The 25,129-nt window shown below is 36.9% G+C and overlaps 1 protein-coding gene across 4 annotated transcripts in view; it reads left to right on the top strand.

Annotated features, from left to right (window-relative positions):
- The window catches only part of GPATCH2 (G-patch domain containing 2), a 175,289-nt gene that overhangs the window by 141,657 nt on the left and 8,503 nt on the right, over positions 1–25,129 (top strand). For 2 of the 4 annotated variants that reach the window (XM_042976887.1, XM_042976888.1), the window contains exon 9: positions 20,998–21,086. In XM_042976887.1, coding sequence (XP_042832821.1) covers positions 20,998–21,086 — 89 coding nt within the window. Of the gene's footprint in view, positions 1–11,447; positions 13,145–20,997; positions 21,087–25,129 lie in introns of those variants that run through there. The other 2 variants (XM_042976889.1, XM_007072823.3) reach the window with 2 other exon arrangements.

The raw sequence follows: 25,129 nt of genomic DNA, 5'->3' as shown, positions 1-25,129 counted from the left end.
ATGAGAAGTTGCCTATCCTATGTTAACAAATCTAGGATTTTAAAACAAATCCTTCTTTGTCATATTAAATCAATGATTCAACACCATATTTTGAAGCAAGTTATATCACTCAGCATTTCAGGTTTGATGTACCTTACGTTTATATGTCCAAAATAATGGTTTGAAACTGCTTTTAAATACTAATTTTAAAAGTAAAATGTCTATTATGTTATCATTTTTTTCTTTACAAACTAAAATTAACATTACATTTCATTGTTTTAAAAAAGTATACCCAGTCCTACACCTAGAAGTGTATTTTGGAATTGTTAATTCATTCATATGTATGCATGAATGAACAGGTAGAATATTTTTACATATTCTCTTTAATAAGAATGTATACATTCCAAAGTTGTTCAATTGGAATATATTTAATTGCATATGTGTTCTAATTTAAATCTTTAATAGCTTTTAGGTATAGATATTTATAGTAGAATAATTGGAAATATACCACATATACAACATAAAATGATTTTTAAGGAATTTAATCCGTTTTATGCTATATGGTCAAATTATTATATTGTATTAAAAAAGGCACTATTCTTAAATTGCCAGTTCTCATGCCTCCTGTCCTTTTGGCATCTAGAAGTTCTGACCTTCCTTGCCAAAATTTTACACTAATGATTATGGATAATTATTTTAAATTGTGATTATACTAAATAAAGTTACTTATCAACCAATTAGAATTTTGAGAGATTGCTTTTCAGTGTAATATGAGTAATCCACACTGGTAAAAAAGGGATTTGCCATTTGGAAATATGTAATATGTCCACTGTATGGTAAATAAAAAAGCAATCAAGTACTTCCCGGTAAAACATGCATGACAATGGCCCCTCTTTCTTGAAATCTGGTAGATCAATTGGATAATTTCAAATGACTAAAAGTATATGCAGCCTCTCATCTCTAGAACAACAGTTGAATTTGGCCATGGTCACTAATAACGGAAAATAGCATGTGAAACCATTCCAATGACCTGGACAAATAAATTTGTCTTGTGGAGTCCCGTTTCCTTCAGACAGGTGTCTGTTTCACAGTTGGCACTCTGCAAATTGGTCCTGTGATTAAATGGGCATGGACACAAAACTAACCTTTAACTCCCAAAGATGGTTCCCCTAGGAAATCATGAAGATACAACCATTTGTATCTCTATTGCCGCATGGGTTATAACTTCATTACGAGTACATTTGAGGATCTGCTCATCCGATGTGTCTATGTGCCAGAATACAACCCAAAACAACAAGTATTCCTAGTTGATTAGTAAAAGAATTACTGTGAAGGTTAATATTTTAAATCAGCAATACCATGAACAACAGCTACTGCTTCATAATCCGTACCTTACAAGCCTCCAGAATGAGCCTAGTAGATTCATCTGCCACACTGAAAACACAGCGAATTTAAAAATGCTATTTCAGGAGCACCTGGGTGGCGCAGTGGGTTAAGTGTCCAACTTCAGCTCAGGTCATGATCTCTCAGTTCATGGGTTCAAGCCCCTCGTTTGGCTGTGTGCTGACAGCTCAGAGCCTGGAGCCTGTTTCAGATTCTGTGTCTCCTTCTCTCTCTGCCCCTCCTCCACTCACACTCCGTCTCCATCTCTCTCTCAAAAAATGAGTCAACATTTAAAAAAAAAATTTTAATGATACTTTATGTCTATAGAAAAGAAATTATATCAACTCTTGAATTGTGATATATGTAACTGCTTATAACATAACAGGGATCATCCTGAAATCTAAAAAAGTCAGTGCATATATAAGTAATTGGAATGTTTTATTTAATGTTCTATAAAAATATTCAAATATGAAACATTTAACTATCACTTGTTTTGGCTGATTTTAACTACCTTTCAATTATGAGGCAACTTAAAAATAAATACAAAAATCACAAAACAATGTCTCATAGAGTTAGATCTATGTTTTCAAAAGAATCCCCTTCTTTATAATCAGTATTTTTTCCTTGCCCTTTCTCTTCAGAAATATTTTTTCATCACTCTGTAGTGATTTGTTTGTATGCCAAGATATTGTTGTGAATTTACCTTTGTTTACTTCATATACTTCTGATCAATTCCAACTCATGCCCAATTATATTACACTAAATTAACATAATTCAACAGATGTTGATATTTAAATGTTTTCTGGCATTCAAATCTTGGACAGCTGTCTTTGAGCTTGGGGAAAAGGCAAACATTTAGAGTTAAATGCTGAACATATGCTTAAATTACTAATTAGAAAGATGGAATAAAAACTATGCATTATCCTTTCTAAGGACAATAAACCTCAGATAGGGATTTCTGTAATCTTTTTACATCAAGTTACAGTCCAGAGGTGTACTCAGACTAGACGACATAGACTTCATGGGTAACTTAATTTAATTTCAAGTTTGATCACTTAAAAATTATGGAGAGTGTCACTAAGATTTGAAAAAAACTAGAATGACTTCATACTGGCAGTTTTAAGAATTGAAAGAATGCCTTTCACTTACAACGCGAGGATGGTAAAAACAGTTTTTAACAATATTTTATTGTGGAAAATCTATCATATGCAGAAATACAGAGAAAAACAGAAACTCAATGTGTGTCTCTCTCAACTGGCTTAGATAATTCTCTGTGTGGCTTATCTTGTTTCGTCTATATCCCTGCCCACTCCTTCCTCCAACCCCATAGCCCATCTATCATATTATTCCAACCAAAATATATCAGTATGTTTCTCTAAAAAGAACAACCTCTTTTAAACAAAAAGAAACCACAGTACCAATATCACATCTATTGTAAAAGCACTAATTTCTTAATGTATATGAAGATACACAGTTGATATTCACATTTCCCCAATTATTTTATAATCTTTTATCTTATACATTGTGTAAACTTGGATCAAAATGAGGTCTATCTCTTGTAACTGGTTGGTACACATCTCTGAAGTTCCCTTTGATTTGTAAATATCCCCTCCCTCAGCATTTGTTTTTTCCTTGAGAGTTCTTCATTGCAGAAATCAGTTTGTTCTGCAAAGTTCGTCTCCTCTGAGGACTGTTGTTGATTTCATCCACGTTGTGTCATTGCACATATTCTTGTCCCTTGTGTTTCCTGTAATTGACATTTAAATCTAGAGAATTGATTATATTCAGGTTATTTTGTTTGTGTGTTTTGTTTTGTTTGGGACAAGACTGTTTCAGAACTTCTCTCACTCCATGTCTCTTTCTGTGATTGATTAGCCACAGTGATCCCAGATCCATTCATTAAGGGTTACAGAATGGTGAGATGTTAATTCTGTCATTTTACTTTTGCTTATTGGTTCGATTACTTCTGTTAAAAACCGCCTCCCCACCCCCCCTTCAACTACTTGATTACTTTGAGGCACAGATCATGCAGGAAATGCAAGATAAATACTTGATCTCTTCCCTTTAGTTATTAGTTTTCAAAATTAATTGGTTCCTTACATTTTCTAAAAGTGACCAGTGAAACTTTGTTCTGTTTTGTTTTTAACTCATTTATTTAAGCACATTTGATATGTTTCAATTCATTAGTTATTATCCTAATTGATGTTAAAATTGGCCCATCTTTGAGCAATGGAAGATTCTTTATCCTAGTTCCTGAGTCTGTTTCCTGTCTACTAGTCTTTGCTTTTTTGCCATCTGCTACGTTTACATTTTCAAGGCTACCTTGGACCTTTTCTGGCCTACACCAAGAATCAGCCAATTCTTTAAGAACAGAAATAGATTCAGAAACTACAGTCTGGATGTTAGAGGTATTATTATTTCTAGCCCTTTTCAGTGAAATAAGTTAGGAGTAAAATAAATAAATAAATGAATAAATAAACAAATAAATAAAAATTTAAAAAAAACATATTGCCTCATTCTGATAGTCCCGGGTAAAATTCAAGACTTCAGTATTTTTGTACTTTCCATCACTGATTTTAATCTTGTTTTTCAACATTGAAAATACTACCTCTCAATAACACCATAATAATTACATTTGAGCCCTGAACCATGTGAGGAGGTTAGGGGCACCAACACCCTGTGCAGCCAAAAATTCTTTAGTAAGTTTTGACTCCCCAAAACTTAACTACTTACAGTCTACTGTTGACCAGAAGCCTTACTGATGACAGAAACAGTCGCTTAACACATACTTGGTATGCTCCATGTATCATATATACCATATTCCTATAATAATGTAAGCTAAAGAAAAAATGTTAAGAAAATCATAAGGCAGAGAAAAATACATTTATAATACTGTACTGTGTTTATTGGGAAAAAATCCCGTATAAGTGGACCCATGCAGTTCAAACCCATGTTATTCAAGGGTCGGCTGTCTTCATTTTATCTATCTCCTCATACACATATAGCAGTCTCAAAATCACCATATCATCATGACCACCAAATAAAATACTCTGTAAGGAGAGTTTAAATTTATTCTTTTTTTTTGTTTGTTTGTTTTGTACTTAGTATATATTTCACTAGGAATATATAGTCAATTCCTGTTTTTTAAAGTCACTTGAAATAGTTTGTAAGTATAGATACACCAATGTATAATTAGCTTCTTTTGTTCCATTTTAATATTGAGACTGCTTTTTTAAATATATTTAATTTTGTTTTATCATGACAAAAAATGGTTACAGGTTCTGTAATCAAATCTCCACACACACAAAATTATTTTCAAAGAAGTCTAGCCTGTACCCTGTGGCCTCAACAGGGGTGGGTAGCTATTGTTCTGTTTTGTTCTCTATTTATGGTTTATCTTTCCATTGGCTCTTTGTTTTTTTCCACTTTTAGGATAAGCAAGTATACTTCGCTCCTTCTCTCTGTTTTTCCTTTTCCTTGCTGTTACTCGCACCCTGGTAAACCATTTGAAACTCAGAAGGTTTTTTTTTTCCTAGTATTTACATTTACGTTAATACGTTGGGCAGAGGAGGCTATTTGCTGTTGGTTCTCTACTGTGACCTTTATTGAAGTTGACTAGTAACCTCTTCTGCCCTTCTCATTCCTCTCCCAAGCATTGGATTTGAAGTAAATGATACTCTGCTAATACCTATAGTCAGTCAGTAAATTCCTTCTATTTTTCCTATATACTCTTCATTTCTTTCCGTTTTTCAGTGGGTGTGCTCCGTGTACATTGCCTGAAACATACAACCATTCGATCCTGTGCTGTCTCCTTAGTTTCAATTTTAGTTTTAGTTCTAGTTCAGTTCATTTAGCATTAATTCTACAAATAAATATAATGTTAATGATCCTCATCAGATGGGAAGTCAGTGTTTCTCTATTCTTTTTGTTTTACTCTGGAAGAGCTCATGGGAACAATATTCCTTGAGCTCCTGCAAGTTATTAAGGGGTTGTCCATGACCTGTATATGTAAAGGTCACTTTGGCCAGATTTATAATCCATGGTTCAGATCCTCTTTCCTTAATAAACATGTTGCCCCATTGTCTATATAAAACATAGTTTTCAATGCTTGATAGAGTCTGTTTTTGTTTTTTTTTTTTTTTCCACAGGTACAGTGCTCAATGATACTTTCCTTTTCTTTAATGCCCAAGAGTTTGACTAGACCGTATTCTGATATTGGTCATTCTAGGTGTTTTTTTGTTTTGTTCTGTTTTTCCCAAGGATGAAGTGTGCTCTTCCCATAGGTAGTTGTTGTTATTCTTGAGATAAATTTTAAGATTTCCTCCAATTATAATTTTTCATATTTATTTTGTTTCATTGCTTGGGCTTTGCTTCAAAAGTTTCTCTTACATATATATTGGATCTTCTTTGCCTATCTTCTGTAGTTATCACTTACCTGAAACGTTTTATCTCTTCTCTTATTGCCAGTGTTTTTATGCTTTGCATTTTCTATTTCTCATTACTTTCTCCTATTCTCCCCCATCCTATTTATTCACTCCTGTGTTCTAGTTTCATTTCTGAAATGATTTCTAATTGTTTTCTTGAAGCTGTCTTGTTGTCAGGGGTTATGGTTATACTGCATGTTATTATGTAAATTCAAAAAAATAGGGTTCCTGCCACCATATTTCTAGAATATCCTGATTATGACTTTTTTCTTAGAATTACAGGATTCCAGGACTTCTTCATAACATACATATTTTTAAGTGGCAAATAAGTGATTGAAGTGATAAGTGGTCGGGGCTGCATTTCTCTAGCAGATCCATTGAGCAGGTCATGCTTTTCTAGTCTTTTAGAATAGTATTGTCCATGTTTCTTTAAAAAAATGTGGTTTCATGCACTACTTCCACACATATTTAAGGAGTTTTTTTACCAAATGTATAAAAGGCACTGGTCTAGATAATGTGTTTGGAACCCACATACTGGATACAATCTCTGCATTCCAGGATCTTACATCTTAGTCAGGAAACCCTGGACACCATCCATTATTCCTTGTATTCTTTCACTCTTGTCCCCTTCATTCATTCTCATAACGTAGCCAGAATGACATTTGGAAAACCCAAATCTGTTTGTGTGTACTTAAAAATTATTAATGACTCCTTGTACAGTGTTCATAGGTTTTTAATTGGTGCAGCAACTATGGAAAAGAGTGTGGAAGATCTTCAAAAAATTAAAAATAGAATTACCATATAATCTCACAACTTCACCTCTGGGAATATATCCAAAAGAAACAAAAACACTGACTCAAAAAGATACCTGCATCCTCTGCCCTGTTTGTAGAAGCATTATTTATAATAGCAAAGACATGGAAACAAACTAAATGCCCATCAATGAGTGAATGGATAAATAATTGTCCATCTGTATGCACAATGGATTATGTAGTCATGGGGGAAAGGAAAGAGCAAGTCCTGCCAAGATGGATGGACCTTAAAGCCATTATGCTAATTGAAATAAGTCAGACAAAAAATACTGTATGGTCTCACTTAAATGTGAAACTAAAAGAAAGAAAGAAAGAAAGAAAGAAAGAAAGAAAGAAAGAAAGAAAGAAAGAAAGAAAGAAAAGAGAACTCATAGAGAAAGAGATCAGACTTATAGTTACCAAAGGCAGAGGGTGGGGAAGGTGGTCAAAAGATAACAAACTTCCAATTATAAGATAATTAAGTTCTAGGGATAGAATGTACAACATGATGACCACAGCTAACACAGCTGTATGATATATAGGAAAGCTGTTAAGAGAGTAAATCCTAAGAATTCTCATCACAAAGAGAAAAGTTTTTTTTCCTTTTTTCTTTTTTTTGTTTTCTTTTTATTGTAACCATGAAAAGTTGGATGTTAGCTGAAGCTACTATCATGCTGTATACCTTAAACTAATATAATTATGTATGTCAATTATTTCTCAATAAAAGCGTAAAAAAAAAAAAAAAAACATGCACACACAAATAAACAGATGGAAACACACACACGCAGATCCCTGATGGCTTCCCACTGCCTTTAGGATCAAGTCCTAAACGTGACTTGCAAGGCTTTTCTTGTTCTACCACCCTCACTATTCCAGCCTCATCTCCAAATACTCCCCACCTTGAACACTATTTAGCAGCTGCAGTGGACTTGTTTTAGTTCCTCAAATAAACTATGCCCTGTCTGCAGTAGAATTTAAGACCCATGCAAAGGATACAAAGTACTGTGGGAAATCAGCTTGACAACCTATGATTTGATATTCTGTGTTCTGTTGTATTAGCATAAATGACACATTTGTATGTTTGTTTATAGAATATATTTAGACCTTATTAGCTAATGATAAATCTATTATATTTCTTTATTTAAATACGTTCTGGTCCACGGAGTTTCTCTACTTCTTTAGGCTTATGATTGGGGGAGGAAAGGTGCAGAATTAATACAGTGTTCAGTTCGCCATATGCAAATTCCCTTTGTCTGTGGGAAATTGTAGTTAAGACTTACTGAGAACATACTGTGAGCCACACACTCATTTGGCCCTCATATCAACTCTTTGAGGTTGGTTCTATTGTTACCTCCTTTTTTTCAGATGGGAAAGGCAAGGCATAAAAATTAAGTAACCCACCCAGGTTCACCCAGGTTGTTAAATGGGGAAACAGCAACTGAACTTCATCTCTTTTGACTCCCGAATCCCACACTCTTAACCACTGTGCTGTATTGCCTCTCATGATAAGTGGATAATATGGGTAATAAGGACCAAAGACAGAGAATTTAAAGCATACTACCTAAAATTGGAGAAAACAAATTGCCCATCATTTTTACAGTTAACTACCGTAATAGCTAAGATTTCCTGAGTGTTAACAAAGCGTTTATTTTATCTCATTTAATTTCCAAAATTACCCTGTTAAGTAGATATTGTTGGTATTCGCATTTTACACGTGAGGAAATGGGTCAAATAACTTTTCATAGGCCAAATGCCAGGGGACTGACAAAGTGCTCTCTTTTAAAGTTAATCTTTGTTAGGGTATGTTCCCATTGGCATTTAAAGATAGTAGATCTGAATTACCAAAATGAGAAAGGTCTAAGATCTTGATGGCATAACTCATCCTGAATATAAGCTAATGCACTCCCAACTTTTCAAGTACAGTATTTCAATTGCATTGAATTGAATTGAATTGAACTGAAATGAATTGAATTGAATTGAATTGAATTGAATTGAATTGAATTAGGTGAATCCTGAAGTACTCTTTCTCTTGATTATTGAATATTCACATACATACAGCAGCACAAGCCTCCTGGTACCTTACCTAGCTATTACAGTATATTTCACCGTCCAGTAAACATTTGCTAACAAGTGTGTAAAACTTTTATGTCCACATTGTTCATTCATCTGTCAAAAACTATCATGGAAGAGAAGGAACCCAAAGCATTCTTTTCATAAAGTTACACTTAGCAAATTAAGCAAAATGTAAAATTATGTAAAAACAGAAACACTTTTATATCACGGTACCTGCCTGTGCTTTAAAAAGCTGACTTACACGTATGGGCTTGATTTTTCACATATTTATATCCCAAAGTCCAAGATAGGGACTGTGTAGTTTTGTGGTTTTTCTATTCCCATAAGTAAGCATTTATTTATTAGAGAAATTGGAACTTCAATAAAAATATTGAGTATCATAAAAACAAGTTACTATCAAAACTCTGGCATGCCTTGTTAAAGTTTATTCAATAATTATTTAAATAAATGCCTGATGTTGGCAAGGCTTGTAAGTGCTAAGGGAAATTTACTTAAAAATATAAATCAGATGTGGGCCCCACTGCATTCAAGGAACATACCGTCTAAGTTGAGTATTGGTTCATATAGATATATAGCTGTAGCTTAAAATAGAAAACATTATTTTCTCCAAGGCGTGAGAGATCATTCTGGCAATGCAGTCAGATAAGGCTGCATAAAGGAGGTGCCATTTCAGCTGAGTCACAGATTCCCAGTTGAATTCCACAAATAAACAACAATGTAACCTAAATTCAAGTAAGTTTGTATTAAATGGTGACGCTCTCTGCCATCTTCCAAAGTAGTAATAGCTCCATATATCTCAGAAGCTTCAAACATTCTGGCCTGTTCTTAAAATATCCAGTCTTTATTACCTCCTCAATATGGAGGTAAAAGTGGGAACCACATCTTCCTTTGCTCTTTAGTGGTCCTACTCCTCAAATGTCATTTACAGCACCTGGAACCATGATATTCCTGTAAGCCCCCTCTCAACAAGTAGTCATGGCACACTTTCCAGAACATCAAAGCACAGCTCGGTCTTGAGCCCGTATCTGCCAACTCAACCACACAAGTAAATTGTAAGCTCTATTGAATGAGCAGAGCCCCTCAACTTCAAAAACTACCTTGGAAATGGATCTACATTTGACTCCAACTCTGCATCAGAGCAGTAACTTTCTGACTGTGGCTGCAAAACAGTCCAAAGCTAGGGGTACAGAGAATTACAGACAGGTGTTTTTCCACTGAATTCACCTATCACGTTAGATAATAAAGTGATTAATTTGGTCAAGCAGGCCGCTTCATTCTTTTTTTTTTCCTAGAGAATTTAAAATCACTGTGAATGGACAGATTCACTGAATTTATTCAAATTTGTTGTGTGCAAGGATGTGTCATCACCTCCCACACCTCCATAGCTCCCCATCTTGTTGAATTGCTCACAGAGCCCCGAAGATGGCCTAAGGTGTGTGCACTTCAGGGCCCCTGTATTCTTTAGATGCCTTCTCTCACCTAGGGGCCTAGGCCTAGCTTTGGAATTCTCTTTGAATATTGAGTTGAAATCATTTTCCCACATGATCGGTAGACTTTAACCCCTAGAAAATGAAAGCCGTATCTTTTTTATTTCTCAATCCTGTTTTATGGCATAGGGCATGGCATGCATTACATTTTCAGTAGACCTTTATTAAATACAGTATAATAAACTAAGTTGACTGAGGTAGTATGGTGTAGGGGGGAAAATGATTCTTTTGAGGCATGCGTGCCTTGGTTCAAATACAATGACTTCATTTTCTGTTTATGTGATCTTTGACAACTAACGGTGTCTCTGGACCTCAGGTGCCTCAGACCATGATGGGTTTTTGTGAGGATTAAAGAAGATAAAGTATGTGAAAATATTTAGCATAACACCTCGTATGTAGTTGGCACTCAATAAGTTTGGATGTTCCTGGTAATTCAGTAATAAATTCTAAGACTTAGGAAACCAACATGTATTCAAAGTAATAAAAAAAAAAAAAAAAATAACAAAATATATTCTGGCCTGCCCTTTTAACTCTATCATTCCCTGAAGCTGGTGAAAGAAAGAAATTCAGGATGTCTGGTCCAGAATATTCCCTCAGAACTGAATTTGAAGCCTGGTTTACAGTCAGAAATAGCAAATAAGAGAATATAGTAAGAAGTCAACTCAACAAACGTATTCATGTGTTACATACTGCACTTGATGAAGTCAATACAAAAATGAGTAATGCATGGGCTTCACTCAAAAAACTTAAGAATATTAGGAATATGCTATAGTTTTATTAATATAAAAATGACAACCATAACATCTTAAGAAACATTGTATAGTATCATAATCAGAGAAAGAATGTGGGATTGTATCTGAATCTATAGTCTGAATTCCCAGTTCTTTTATATAAGATGCAAGATGTTATCAGGATCAACACGCCAATTTTTTACATATAGACACATATCTTCTTGCATTTAATGGAGATTTTCAAAAGAATCATGTGGGGGGGACACGTGGCTGGCTCAGTCAGTAGATCATGTGACTCGATCTCAGGGTTGTGAGTTCAAGTTCCACATTGGGCATGGAGTCTACTTAATTAAAAAAGAGAAAGAGGGAAGAATCATGTGTATTTTGAGTAACTTTTAATCTCTCCTAAGAGTCAACCCTAGCTTTGTTGTATCATTTTTTAAGGAAATTAGAATAAGTTTATTGCTGAAACTCTGTACTAAATGTCAAAGATAAACAGATTCCAAAAATGTATACTTGTAGCTAGGAAATGAGTAAATTAAATCAATATCCATTTACTAAGTGCCTACTATTTCCTAGGTACTATGGTGTGAAGAATAAAAGAATACTCCAAGATGCCTCAAATATCTTAGATTCTGCTTGGAGAGACAATATCCAAATTTGAACTCAGGAGAAATGAATTTTCCTCAGTTTCCCCAAAGAGGTAGTCTGCTACCCATAACCCTGTGGACTTAATACGTTGTATAGTCATTTCTTGTTCATGCGTTTCCTGCATTAGGATGTGAGCCCCTTGAGGGTAGAAGACACCTTACTCTGGGTTTTTTTTTAGCATCTAGTGGAATACCTGATTCATAGTCAAGTTTCGTTCATTGTCAAATGAATGTTTTTAAGTAAATTTAAGTAACACTTCAAGAAAGTGGAAGTGTTATCACAAAAAAAAAAATGCATGATTGACTGCCAAGTGAAGTGTTAAGGAAAAAGTTTTTACAGTAGTTGGATTTGTTTTAGTTCAGTAAATATTGTGCTTTTCCTATATGACAGAAGCAAAGTTAGGTTCTGTGAATTACCCCTGTTTCTTGGCCTCAGGTTGTCCCTGCATATTTAGCTGCAGGGACAACCTAAATATCCGAAAACAATTTGAGGCCATCCTATGATAAGTGTAACAGCAGAGACAAGCAGAGATTTGTATGAGATATAGAGGAAAAGCTCTTGGAAGGATACTGAGGTAGGGAAAGTTTAGAAATAAGAAAGCACGTCTAGGTTTAAGGGCCCTGGGAGAACTCTGAAGGGAAAAAGATCATACCCTTAAAAATGGGTGGAATTAGGAAACATGGAAAGGAAGATTTTTCCAAGTGGGTAGAATCCATTGCCTTAGTGTTAGCACATATACCTGGCCTTGGTTGACTCGCAGTTCCTTAAAAATATCTGTAGGACTTTGACAGATATGGGAAGCGTAATGCCAGCACCATGAAAGCCCAGATGTAACAGCAGTTATCCCAACAAGATTTTTAGAAACCGTACTGAATGGTTTGCTCTATGAAAAGTTTTAGCTTTCCTGTAGGTGTGAGAATATCCTCACGTACGTACCCTCAGAATGTCCTCATAGCTACCTGAGTTGTGTAAGACAGTCACCAACATCTTTTAAACAAAGGTACCCTTTGTTTAGAATGATACAAGAGGTACAAGAAGAAGCTTTTCAAGGAGCTGTTTAGGGATATGGAAGTTGCATTTATTAATACACACAGGACCCATCTCATTAGAATAGCAGACCCTCGGGGCTTTAGATAAAGCACAGAACATACCACAAGGAGGAAGTAAGATTTCTATGAAGTAGGAAATACCAAGTACAAGCCAAGAGAAAATCTGAGACACTGGGCTTCAGATTTGCAAGACTCTCCTGGGTTTTTATTGAGTTTTGAAATGAAACATGAGTACATAGTCTTACATGCTATGGCACATTTAAAGCAAACAGAATCAAACACTAAAGAAAAATTTAACTTTTCTATTAACTACCAAGACAACCTATTTGTGTATTAGAAATGAATAATTATATCCTCATTGTAGCATATTGATAGTGTTTGAATGTCATGAGTTTATAATGTCTTTATTTGGTATCTGTTGAGGAACATCTGGCTATATTACACCATGAAGTCCTCTCATCAGTCTCCCTTTACTGTGTGATCCTGGGTAAATTATTTAACTTTTCTGTGCCCTGGGCTTCTTATCTGTAAAGCGGGGATGAAAATAATAATAATAAATGTAGCAGCTAACACTTATTGATGGCTTAGTCTGTGCAGGCACTGTGCCTCATGTTTTGCACAAATAATTTGTAAGTAAAATCTTCAGATACACCTTTGAGGTAAGTACTAGTTTAATCACAATTCTTGAAGGTAAAGAAAATGAGGCAAAGAGGGATTAAGTAACACGCCAAAGATTGGTAAAATGCTCCTCCAACATTCACAAATAGGGCGACAAGTAGGCTCTTTGAGAGACCTAGAGGCGAGAGGGAAAATGGCGGCCTCAGAGGGTTTCTGGACCACCTGCAGGTTCCCACCACCTCCTCCCTCATGGCAGCTGAGCCACTGGAGCACTGCTGTGGGAGTCAGAACAGCCCTCGACTGGCTGGGCATTGCAGCCGGTCCCTGTGCCCCCCAGAAGCCTCCTGACGCCGCCGTCCCTCCCTCACACTTGCCGCCACTGCTGGGAGCTACGGGAGGGAAGTGCTTCTCACCAGCACCGCACCCAGGCCCATCAGAAGCTCAGAGTAACCTTAGCTCCGTGGCAGCCACCAGCCACTAGTTATTGTAGCAGGGTAAAGCAGACAGGGAAGAAGTGGGTCTGGACTTGACCTCTGACGTGGGGGAAGAGACACTGGCAGGCCAGATCACTGTCCAAGGGGCAGCGTCTCAGACAACAGGTGATCGGAGGTTATCGGACACAGGGTCAAGAACCGTCCCAGCAGGTAATAGGTGAGCAGAGACGGGGGCCAGGCGCAGCTGAGGTTTGGGCAAGGGTCTGCCAGCAGCCTTAGAGATGGCCTCAGTCACCAGGTTGCATTTCAGGGCCAGACTTGGAGCATCTGGGGAGATCCAGGCATGACCTAAATCCATAAGAACTAAGATACCGGACGTTTTATGATGAGTAGGTTAAGTCCAGAAGAAAGCGAGGGCCCAGTTACTGGGACACAAGTACCAAGTTCAGCGCACTGTTTTAAAACATCAACCATCCTTTGCTAAAGTCAGGATTGGGAAAGGGGCTTGAGGCACAAGGTGAAGTCAAATGACCAAAGCCTTAGAGAGAGAAGGCAGCAGAATCAAGAAGTGGTCGAGCGTGATGGACAATACCAAATAAAAAGGGAGCTTCCTGTGCAGGAAGGGGCTTGGAAAGAAAACACCATTAAACACAAGGATATAATGCAGTCTTCGTAGATAAGAAGTACTTATGCTTCATGGTAGTTGATACTGAATGTGCATTTTGGTACAGAAGACAGAGATATTGACGTTAACTCCTTCAGTTTAATCTGTTGAGACATCTTGACATCAAATAAAGGGGAGGAGAGGGTAATTTGGATCTGGAAGAGGAAGCTCACAGAGAGCGGGATTTTCCAGCCCCGTACTTCTCTCTGCCACCAGATTACTCCTCCGGTGACACTGCAGACCTGCTTCATTTGTGTGCAGCTGATGCCCTGTCCAGGCTTATATTTTTCTAACTGACAGTGAGTGTTCTTGCCAAATGCCAGGGCCCATAGTCACATCTGTTTGTCTCTCCTCCGCAGCTTGTCTGAGGCTGCTTGGGAACACATCTTATCCAGAGGGCAGCTTTAACTAGGCCTAATTCTCTGAAAAGCCTCTATTTGTAAATGCATACAACGAAGAGACAAGTTCTTACTCTTTTCTCTTTAATATTATTGTGTTTCACACTGCCTGCTTCCGTCCCTGTCAGCCCAGGTCGAAAGTCAAGCTTTCAGGCAAGGTGGTTTTCACTGGGATTTTTTTGGTTTTGCTTTTTTTTTTTTTCCTGGTTTTTTACGTTTTGTTTTTTTTTTTTTTCCTTCAGATAAAATGTCCAGTTTCCTACCACCACACCATTTAAAGGGATGTTGGGATAAACCAGATAAAGTCCATTTCAAAAGCAAAACAAAACAAAGACTCTCTTTCTGAGCTCTGCTTTTCTAATATTTAATAGGAAAACTTCCAGAATTAGTACATGGGAAACCATGTTTCAGATCATAACTAGGTGACGATACTTAGTAATCCAAAACAAAACAACATTATTCCTTCGTCCCTTCCACTTAAAGACATATTTGTCTATCTCTAATGTTGAAGGTGTCAGTAGTTAGAAAGTTATCAGGTTTTGATTTGTCCCCTCTCTTCACTGCAACCAAATACTGTTAATGGAAACAAATATACAGACATAGCTGATTGGTAATTTCCTTGCAGCGCCTTACCAAAAAAATCTTAACATTATTCTTAAGAACTTAGGGTCTTTTCATGGAAAAGTGTATTATCATTCTTCAAAACACCACCACAAAAAACAAAAATTGCCAACTATCACCTTGAGTAGTAAGCCAAGTGTTCTGCTTTGCAAAACCAAATGACTCATTTAGACCAAAGCAACAAGGTTGCCTTTGAGACATTCATTGATTTCAAATTAAAAGGTAACCGCTATGTTTTACATTAAGAGTGACAACCAAATAACAGAGTAGACCTTACTTAGTGTTATTTGTAGCAACTTCATTGCACCTGTCTGAGGGAAAAGGGGGGCGGACAAGCCTAAATGGGGTAATCTTACTGATCAATAATCCAGATCTCTGAATGTGTTGTAACAGATAGTCAATTCCTGATAGAATTACTGAAATGCAACCAGCTTGTTTTCTTATGGTTCGGGTCTTCAGGTTCAATGTACTGACTTTATTAACTTTAACTTTATTCTCCTTGAATGTTTGTCTGTCTCTTCTCCTGTATGTAGCTCTGCTGAGGGTGGGGAAGAGGAGTTAAAGGAAAATTCCCATTTCTTCTGCAAAGATACCCAAAAGGGAATTTGGGCCCAGCAATGAGGAGAAATGTTTAAAAGAAGGAGTTGTTCCTGAGGTTTGTTTTCCACCACGTTTGTAAACAGGCCTTCCTAATAAGTTTTAATAGTGTAAAAAAAAAAAATGATAAAGGTTTAAAGGCAATACTGACATCGGAGAATGATTTTCAAGCAATTGGAAGACTCCTGTTACATGCATTAGTGCGAGAACAATGTAAATGGAGGCCAGCAATGGTAATAGTCACAGTGAGCAGCTACTATGTGTCTAGACCCTCCAGTATTTCTTCTAATTGTTTCTAAAAATGTATTTCTTAAGAGAGACACTCCTGGCTAATTTTCTTTAGCTCAGTTTGAGCTTTAAATGTATCTGAAAGTAATGAAATCTGGCATAGTTGTTTTTTGTTCATTTGTTTTGTTTTTGTTTTTGTTTGCTTGTTTTTTTAATGCCAGAATCAGGACTTCTCATGGACCACCTGCCCATCCCTGCCCACCTCCTCTCTGAGATAGACTAACACAAAGAAGTTCCGTGGTGTTATTCTCAGTCGTAACAGAAGGGAGACCTGGCAGGCAATGTGTGTCTAGATTTTGCAAACCCTCTCGTCAGTCTCAACTCTGGCCAACCCCGCTGCCTACCAGCATCCCAGGATTCTAATCTCTTACTAAATGACCTTTGATGACTCCACATCAGCTATAAAATTCAGATGCCTCCATGGGGGATATGTGCCATATATATGGCCCATGATCCAACCCCAGTGTTCTTTTTCCTTCATATTATGTAGTCCCTTCTTGAAACACTGCTCCCCAGACGTCCTGAGCTACTCCTAAATCTCTGACCCGAACAAACTATCATTTAAAATACTTTCAGCAACAGGTGTAGGAAACCTAACCAGCAATTACTTAAACTAAGGTTATTTATGTTTTGGGGGGTTTTGTTGTTGTTGTTATTGTTTGTTTTTGTTTTTTTTGGTGTGGGGAGGGGGGGTGCTTTTTGGTTACTTTTTTTTTTTTAATTTAAATTTTAGTTAACATACAGTGCAATATTGGTTTCAGGAGTCGAATTCACTGACTCCTCATTTACATACAACACCCAGCGCTCATCACAAGTGCCCTCTTTAGCACCCATCACCCATCTAGCCCCTCTCCCACCCACCTCCCTCCCATAAACCCTCAGTTTATTCTCTATCATTAAGAGCCTCTGGTGGTTTGCTTCCCTCCTCTCTTGCCCCGCCCCTTCCCATATGTTCATTTGTTTTGTTTCTTAAATTACAAGTATGAGTGAAATCACGTGGCATTTGTCTTTCTCTGACTGACTTATTTCACTTAGCATAATTCTGTTTTAGCAAGAGGATCAGAAGTAGATGGTCCGTGGGCTGGTTTTCACAACTCGACAACAAAAGGGCTGTGCCTCAGAATGCAGATTCCCACTTTATTCCCATTTTCCGAATGGTACCTCCCCCTCCTTCTCAGCTATTCCTGATATCTGAGCCTGTCTGGTATATGCTCTGCAGAAGGTCAGTTTTACTGCAGTCTTTCGCTGGAGTGTGTGGGGGGGGGGGGGGGGGAGGGGGGGAGGGGCTGGGGGCGGTGCTCAGGAGGGATCAAAGATGTTAAAGCATAATTTTGGACAAAAAGATAAAATCGTGACTCTTTCACAAATTAAAAAGAGTGTGTGTTTGAGATATTATTTAACTCATGAGTGAACGAGGGAACCAGGCAGATCTTATCAGGGCTTCAAGGGAGAAGTCAGAGAAGCACAAATTTATAAAGAGTAAGGAATGGGGACATAAATGTGCAAATGGATGCAGAACTGGCTTTTCCACAGGAAGGAGGATTGTCCTTCCTCGGGACAATTCATTTGCATTTCTATAGACAAGCATTATTTCCCATTGCTTCGGTACCTAGGACATAGAATTGTAAACTAGCTCCTGTAGAATCAGAACCTGATGCCAAGAAGACTATGCTCCAAAAGTATAGTTTTCCATTGAAGTACAAATATTTACCTACAAAGGAAGAAAGGCATATGCAACACAACATGTTTAGAATTGTTATAAGGACCAGGGCACCTGTGTGGCTCGGTTGGTTAAGTGTCTGACTCTAGATTTCGGATCAGGCACGGTTTGTGAGACAGTCCTGCATCGCCCACCCCCCCCATGGGAGGGGGGTGCCCCTCCCCACCCTCAAAATAAATAAATAAACTTAAAAAAAGAAAGAATTGTCATTAGGACTAAATAATACAATCTCTAGTAATATTTAATAAAGTTGCAGACCCTGCCATTGCCGCCAGTGTTCTTAATTATTTCATGTGATCATGACGTAGTCTCCCCATTCAGACTGTAAACTCCTCCAATAATAGGACGGGAACATTCCATGGCCTTTGCATCTGCCACCTCTTCTTTCCTACTCTCCTTATTGTCACCACCTCTGGGTGCTTAGGCTAAGTCGGTAGTAGATACTAATAAATGCCTGCTGAATAAGTGAATTCATTAATTTTGTATCGAAAGGATGTGTCTTCTCTGATATTATTGTAGCCTTTAAAAATTTCTAATAGTTTTAAAAAATAGATATGATCAGGGGCACCTGGGTGACTCAGTCGGTTAAGTGTCCAACTTCAGCTCAGGTCACCATCTCACGGCTCTCATGAGTTCAAGCCCTGTGCCAGGCTCCGTGCCGACAACTCAGAGCGTGGAGCCTGCTTTGGATTCCGTGTCTCCCTCTCTCTCTGCCCCTCCCCTGCTCACGCTGCCTTTCTCTATCAAAAAAATAGATATTTTAAAAAATTTTTAAATACATAGGATCAAAACAATTTGCTTTTCTTGGCATTGGGCCCAAGACCACACCTCAAAATCCAACAAAAATGTTACCATTTTGCATGTCGATAAACATTTTGACATATGTGTGTGTGTGTGTGTGTGTGTGTGTGTGTATTTCTGCAAAGTTAGTCACTACCTGAACTAATTTCTTTTAAATATTTTAATAGTTGTAAATATTTACGGGTGCCTCGGTGGCTTAGTCAGTTAAACATCTGACTCTTGATTTCAGCTCAGGTCAGGTGATGATCTCACGGTTCATGAGATCGGGTCTGGCGTTGGGCTCTGTGCTGACAGCGCAGAGCCTGCTTGGGATTTTCTCTCTCTCTCTCCCTCTCTCTCTCTACCCCCTCTGCTCCCACCCCCCCTCAAAATAAGTAAATCAGCATTTTAAAAAATAATTGTAAATATTTAATGGAGAAACAGTATGCACTTAATACAAAAGGAAGAGAAAACAAGACAAATGCCTATTTGCTATTACCTATACTGATAGATTTTCACAGTGTATTTATTTGACTGTGGATCAACCAGATCATTATTATACTTTACTTTGTGCAATATGGCTAGAACCTATATGTAAAGTAATTAAACTCCCCAGTTCCAATTTTTCACTATATTTAAATGCCGGAGTGTATGTCTATAAATATATATCTTGGTTTTTACCTGAATTAATTTTCCCCTTTTAAAATGTTCTCTAGTAATCTGGGTGTTTTCAAATTGGGTGCGTAGGGGAGAAAATAATTTTCCTTTGTCATTCAAGATTCTTCTACCTGGACTAAGAATCAAATTGACATGAGACAAGTTAACAGGAGAAAATCAACTTAAATTTTGTACGTTCAGGGAACCCACACAGACGTGAGATTCCAAAAACGGTCCAGCGAGAGGAGTATATATGTCATCCTAAACTAAGGAGAAGGGGGATAGGAATCTGGGACTTAAATGAGAAGGAATATAATGCACAAGAAGATGAAAAAGAACAAATGTTGGAAGAACAAATGTTTGCTGGGCCATTCAGAAACAATGGGACATAGAGAGGACTTTGATACAACAGGCCTTGTTAGGTTCCTCCTTTTCTGTCCTACTTAGTTCATATTATAGTGTAGTTATCAATGGTGATGGGTCTCTTCCTGAAGCAACTCCTCTATCTAAATTCTTTTAGTCAGTTATGGTGGGGGAGAGGGTAATAAAGTTTCTTCCTCAGTCTTTTGGGCCTTGATTGTTTTCAGCCTGATACAATCTGCATGCCAAAGTGCCCCATTTGGGGGCTGCCTGCCCTTGGCCCCTCCCTACAGGTGCTGTAAAACTTCAGGATACTACCAGATATCTCTATGAATTCCTAGAAAAACACGTACTACAATAAACATACATCATTTATTTTTGCTTCATGATCCCCAGACATGATCCCAACCCCACATCAGGGATTATGATCCGGGAAATGAACAGCATCCCTCTCTAGCTTCAAATGTCCAAAGACTTTTCAGTCTTTTTCAACTTTGTATTATTTTCTCTTGACTTCTAATTGGGCCATTTCTAATTTTTCCAAAACTTACTAATTTAGGAGTCCATGATTAGGCAGAATAATCCAGTTCTAACTAGTTTCAAGAATAACAGAAGTTCTACTTCTCAGTCGTTACGTATCGTTCTACTTCTCAGTCGTTACGTATCATGTGTTTACAAATATAATCCAATACCCTGTTAGCCTGTTCAGTAGCAGTAGACCAGCATTAATGCATTCAAATTATATTTCCTCACCTAGCTAATAAACAATTAGCCAAGAATTCTGATCATATGAATTATAAGAGAAAACATCACTATTTCCTTCTATCTGTTTAAAATGTTTTAAGAGAAGTCACTGCCACATAATATCCTAAAAGAAATTGATCATACTTTTCCTGTAATAAACGTTGCTCTGACAGTAAAGCATTAGTAACCAATTGATAACCTAGCAACAATACTGTGATCTCTTTAGATAATTAATCTTAGCTCTTTTCCTGTCAGAAGCAACAGTGCTTGATTTTATGTTGAGCTAGAAAGATTGCCAGTTTTGAAAATTAAAAAGCATTCCTTTTATATTATTCATTCCAGTAACAATTTATGATGGCGCATTTAGCTGCTGAATGCTTGTCAACAAATGTAATTATGTTTCGATATAAACAAGATTGGTGGTTTTACTATGCTGTTCCATCTTTGTGGAGAATGTTTTGATTTAGGTTCAGATTACCCAAGCTGTGTATTTATGTGTCATTTTTTTCCTCCTTTGTTAATAGTTTTTTTCTGATAATTACTTGTAGGCAAACAAGCATGCATTTGGGATCCTTATGCACTGGAGATATCAAGCGGAGAAGAAAAGCTGCACCCTTGCCTGGACCTACCACAGCAGGTAAAGCAAGAAGGGGTTGGGGCAGAACACAAATGTAAAGTTCGTAAGCCATCAAGAGGAAAATACAGATAATTCTAAATCACTTGCACGGAGAAAAAAGCACAGTTACAAGCAACTATTAAATCGTTTGCCTTTGGTGTCAGGAGGTACTGTGTGTTCCTTGCCCAGGTTTTTCAGGCAGCCAGTCAACAAAATATTTGCCACACACCTGCCCAAACGCAAGACTTTGTGTGAGGTGTTAAAGGATACAAAATCTTCAAAGGCTGTGTCCAGAAATTTATAGACTGGTTGGGAAGACAAGGGATAAATAGATGAAAAGACAAATAACCCCAGAAGAGATTAATAGGAAGCAATTCAAAAGTGTAAGGAGTAGCCTCAAAACACAAGGCCCCATATTATGGAAGACGGAAAGCTATAGCTATGATTGCGTCCGTCTGGTTTCTAGCCCCAGCTCTGCAGCAATCCTTGGTTTGTCTTTCCTTATTTAAACAGACATACCTGTCTGATTCCATCGGTAGGGCATGAGACGCTTGATCTCAGGGTCGTGAGTTCAAGCCCCACATTGGGCATTGAGTTTACTCCAAAAAAAAAAAAAAAATCTGCATTAGAATAAAATGTCTCTCATCATTTCCACCTCAAAGGACACATCCTTCGAATAGCATGCCATTCTAAAGAGTGTGGAATAGGGAAAAACACAAGTGCTGAGCAGAGGGAAGTCACTAGGCCCGAGAAGCCTTCCTAAAAGACTCAAGCTTGGTGGTGAAGGATAGGAATAACACTAGTATGTATAACAAAATCTCATGCAAGAACAATGGTAAGGAAGGTAGAGATAAAAAACCAATGAGAGGAGGAAGCCAACGGGACATTAAAGTGTTGGACCCCCCCCCCCCCACATCGGAATAAACTACAATTAACCATCATGGATTTGTGACGCGGCAAACTGAATCTAAGAAATGTTTTCAGTGTAGTTACCTGGTCAGTTACAAAGAATAATAGCTTTGGCCTGTTGCCTGGGATCTTTAACCCATTCAGATTCATAAACTTTCTCTTCATTTGGGAAACCTTGTATAGGAAAAGTTCTTTTTCCCATTCTGAATTGTACAATACGAAAACAAGAGTCACGTCAACCAGGAGAAGAAACTGTGAGAAGGGGGAGAAAAATCTTGACGTGGTGATGTCAAAGAAATAAAGGATGGGAAGCTTTAATTTTTTATTTAGGGCACCTGTCCTATAGTTGAGGGCTAAAAAAATTGAATGCCTTACGATTGAAGCACTCATGATGTAGTTGTCCCCTCTATATGAAGGGTGACATTATGGAATTAGGCATGTGGTTATGAGTGGATATAATATTGATCTTCATCTTGTAGTTGTATTGAGTTTTCAGAATTTGGAAGTAAGAAGCACCTATGTGTGGAATGTGTTCATATTTATGTAGAATAATGTTTACCACTTGTTGGGTACCTAGTATGTAACAGAAACTTGATTATTTTCTTTTATCTTTGTAACAATTCTGTGAGCTTGGTGGCATTATCACTTTACACCATAAACTTTAAGATACACAGCAGTGTTCGGTTTTTTCTTTGTTACTGGAGAAGACGTAATTCCTGAATGGCCAAGCGAGGTTTCAAGCCTACATCCACCTTCAGGACTTCTAAATCCCTACTCTTTCCATGACAACATACTATAGCCTTTGTGTAAGAATGCATTTGTAAAGACTGTTCCATTGCATACGTTTATTTGAGGCTGCTATTGTGTCTTAAGTTTCATGGAAGACTTATCTCAGTATCGCAATGTAGAGTTACAGAACCTTCGTGAGAATACGTCTAATATCTCTCTTTATGCAGGAACATATAGCCACTTTTAGATCAAATACATGTCTTAAGTTCTTCAATTCAAATCTTTCATAAGGCAGGTGTAGGATTCTTTAATAGCCCCATTCCAGTTGAATGGTCCCTGAATTCTCTTATCTTTCAATGATTCAGACATTAGTGGCAGAAATAGTACAAGAGCAATCTTAGGAGTATGACTAAGGCAGCTTTGTGCCAGCAATAAGGAAGAGAGAATACGAGGGTCAGGTTCTAACACTCTGAACATATGTGAAGTGAGAAGGAAAAGGCATAATGGTTGAGGAGAGGATAATATAATTATTCCTACAAGGTGATTTTGATGTTACATCTCAATAGCATCAGAGGAAATCATTTATATGGAGTATGGGTATAAACATTAAACTTTAGCCTAAAACATTCATAAGCTTATACCAGCATATTCCAGATGTTATATTTAAAAACTGTTGTGATTCTCTTAAGATTCAGGATTTTGATTATATTACTAGATTTTTTTTTTTGCTTAAAGAATAAAATTCATAGAAATTTAATGCATTTTTGTAATTACTCACAGTAGTTGAGTAAGAGAATTATGTTATTCATTTCCAATGCATTTTTTAAATCCATGCATAACTGTTCCTCTCAAAGAGGAAGAGAATGAGGTTATTTAAAAGTCCTCAGTTCTAAAAAGAATATCTTCTAATACTAATGAATCAACTCGAAGGTGAAGATTATTATCCAAATTCAAGTAAGAAATGCTTTTGCATAAATACACTTTGATAATGAGGTTATGAATCCTAGATCATCTTGTCTCTGAAAATTATAATTTTCAAATTCTGGAGTATATTCAGTCTCCTAATAGTCAGTTATATTTGTAAGTTTTCAAAGTTGAGTTAGCACATAGAACTATTTTAAAGTGAATATTGTTGCCATTTTATAGGCCCTTGCAGACATACCAAATAATGCATTGAACGGAAGTATATTCTCACAGTTTTCTTCTGCCTTTAGTCAGTGTTCAGCCCAAGCTGGAAAAATGCAAGTAAAGATAACTGCCTCTCTTTCGAAATAGGGGATAAGAGTTAAAAGGCAGACAGCTCAAATATTGTTTAATGATCCCCTCTGATTTGTATGTGAAATATTATGCGGTCAAACAGCAGCTTCAGAAAACATGTACCAAAACATTGTCAGAAAACTATAATTTGGCACTTTAACTTTATAATCCTGAACAGGGTTCATATGACAATTTAAGAGTCTAAAAATAAACAGTTATATGTTTTATACATAATAAATAATATACTTTTAAAAGTCCCCTATGAAATTAATAACCCCAAATCTGATCATCTTTACCTGCTATTGTGTTGAAAATTTTATTCACCCTGTTTTAGCGATGGCACTGAAGCATAATTTCATTCACTTTATAAGGCTATAGACTAGCCAGCAGTGTTATCGGGTGAACATTTATTAATTGTGACAGGAACACCAAATTTATTTCAGTGCTTTAGCTTATTTACTGCTCTTTCACCTTTGTATTTTGTATCGACAAAGTAAAATGAATATTGATAAGGTTAGATATTGATTTTTAAATGTATGGCTTGTTCTCTGCCTCATTCAAAGTCACATACCAAAAGATAGTTGATGTCTCAGTAGCAAAGGATGTAGATTTACTATTATAAAATTGAGAACTGTTGAAGCAAGAAGGTTTGCCAGCAGAATGCATTTTATAGTTTGAAAAATGTCATCTGTAAAGGTGAAGAAAAGCAGTGAACAAAATAGAAAGAATATTATTAACGCATTTTTTAAAAGGCAGTCAGCAATGTTGGTTATGGTCTGTGTTTTTGGTAGAAGTCATAGCTTATTGAGGATTTGAGAGTAAGAAGATTTAAGTGTGCTTTCTGAAATATTGTGGCTACCGCATTTTTTTAAATGCTTTGTTCTCTATACATTACTAAATTCATTGCTATCCACAATTAGTATTTGCTATTACTGTTTTGCTTTTTTTGTTGTTATTATTTTGCTTTCTATTGAACAAATATCATAAGGAAAATAGTCATCATAAGGAGTCAACCTTTTTTCTATACATTTTAAATTATGCAATGAGATGCCTATTGAAGTTTTTTTTTTTTTAATGTTTATTCATTTTTGAGACAGAGAGAGACAGAGTGTGAATGGGGAAGGGGCAGAGAGAAAGGGAAACAGAATCTGAAGCAGGCTCCAGGCTCT

This window comes from Panthera tigris, chromosome F3, assembly GCF_018350195.1.
Source record: "Panthera tigris isolate Pti1 chromosome F3, P.tigris_Pti1_mat1.1, whole genome shotgun sequence".
Taxonomy (NCBI): domain Eukaryota; kingdom Metazoa; phylum Chordata; class Mammalia; order Carnivora; family Felidae; genus Panthera; species Panthera tigris.
Note: the sequence above shows the minus strand (reverse complement) of the source record. Positions and strands in the feature narration are given on the sequence as shown.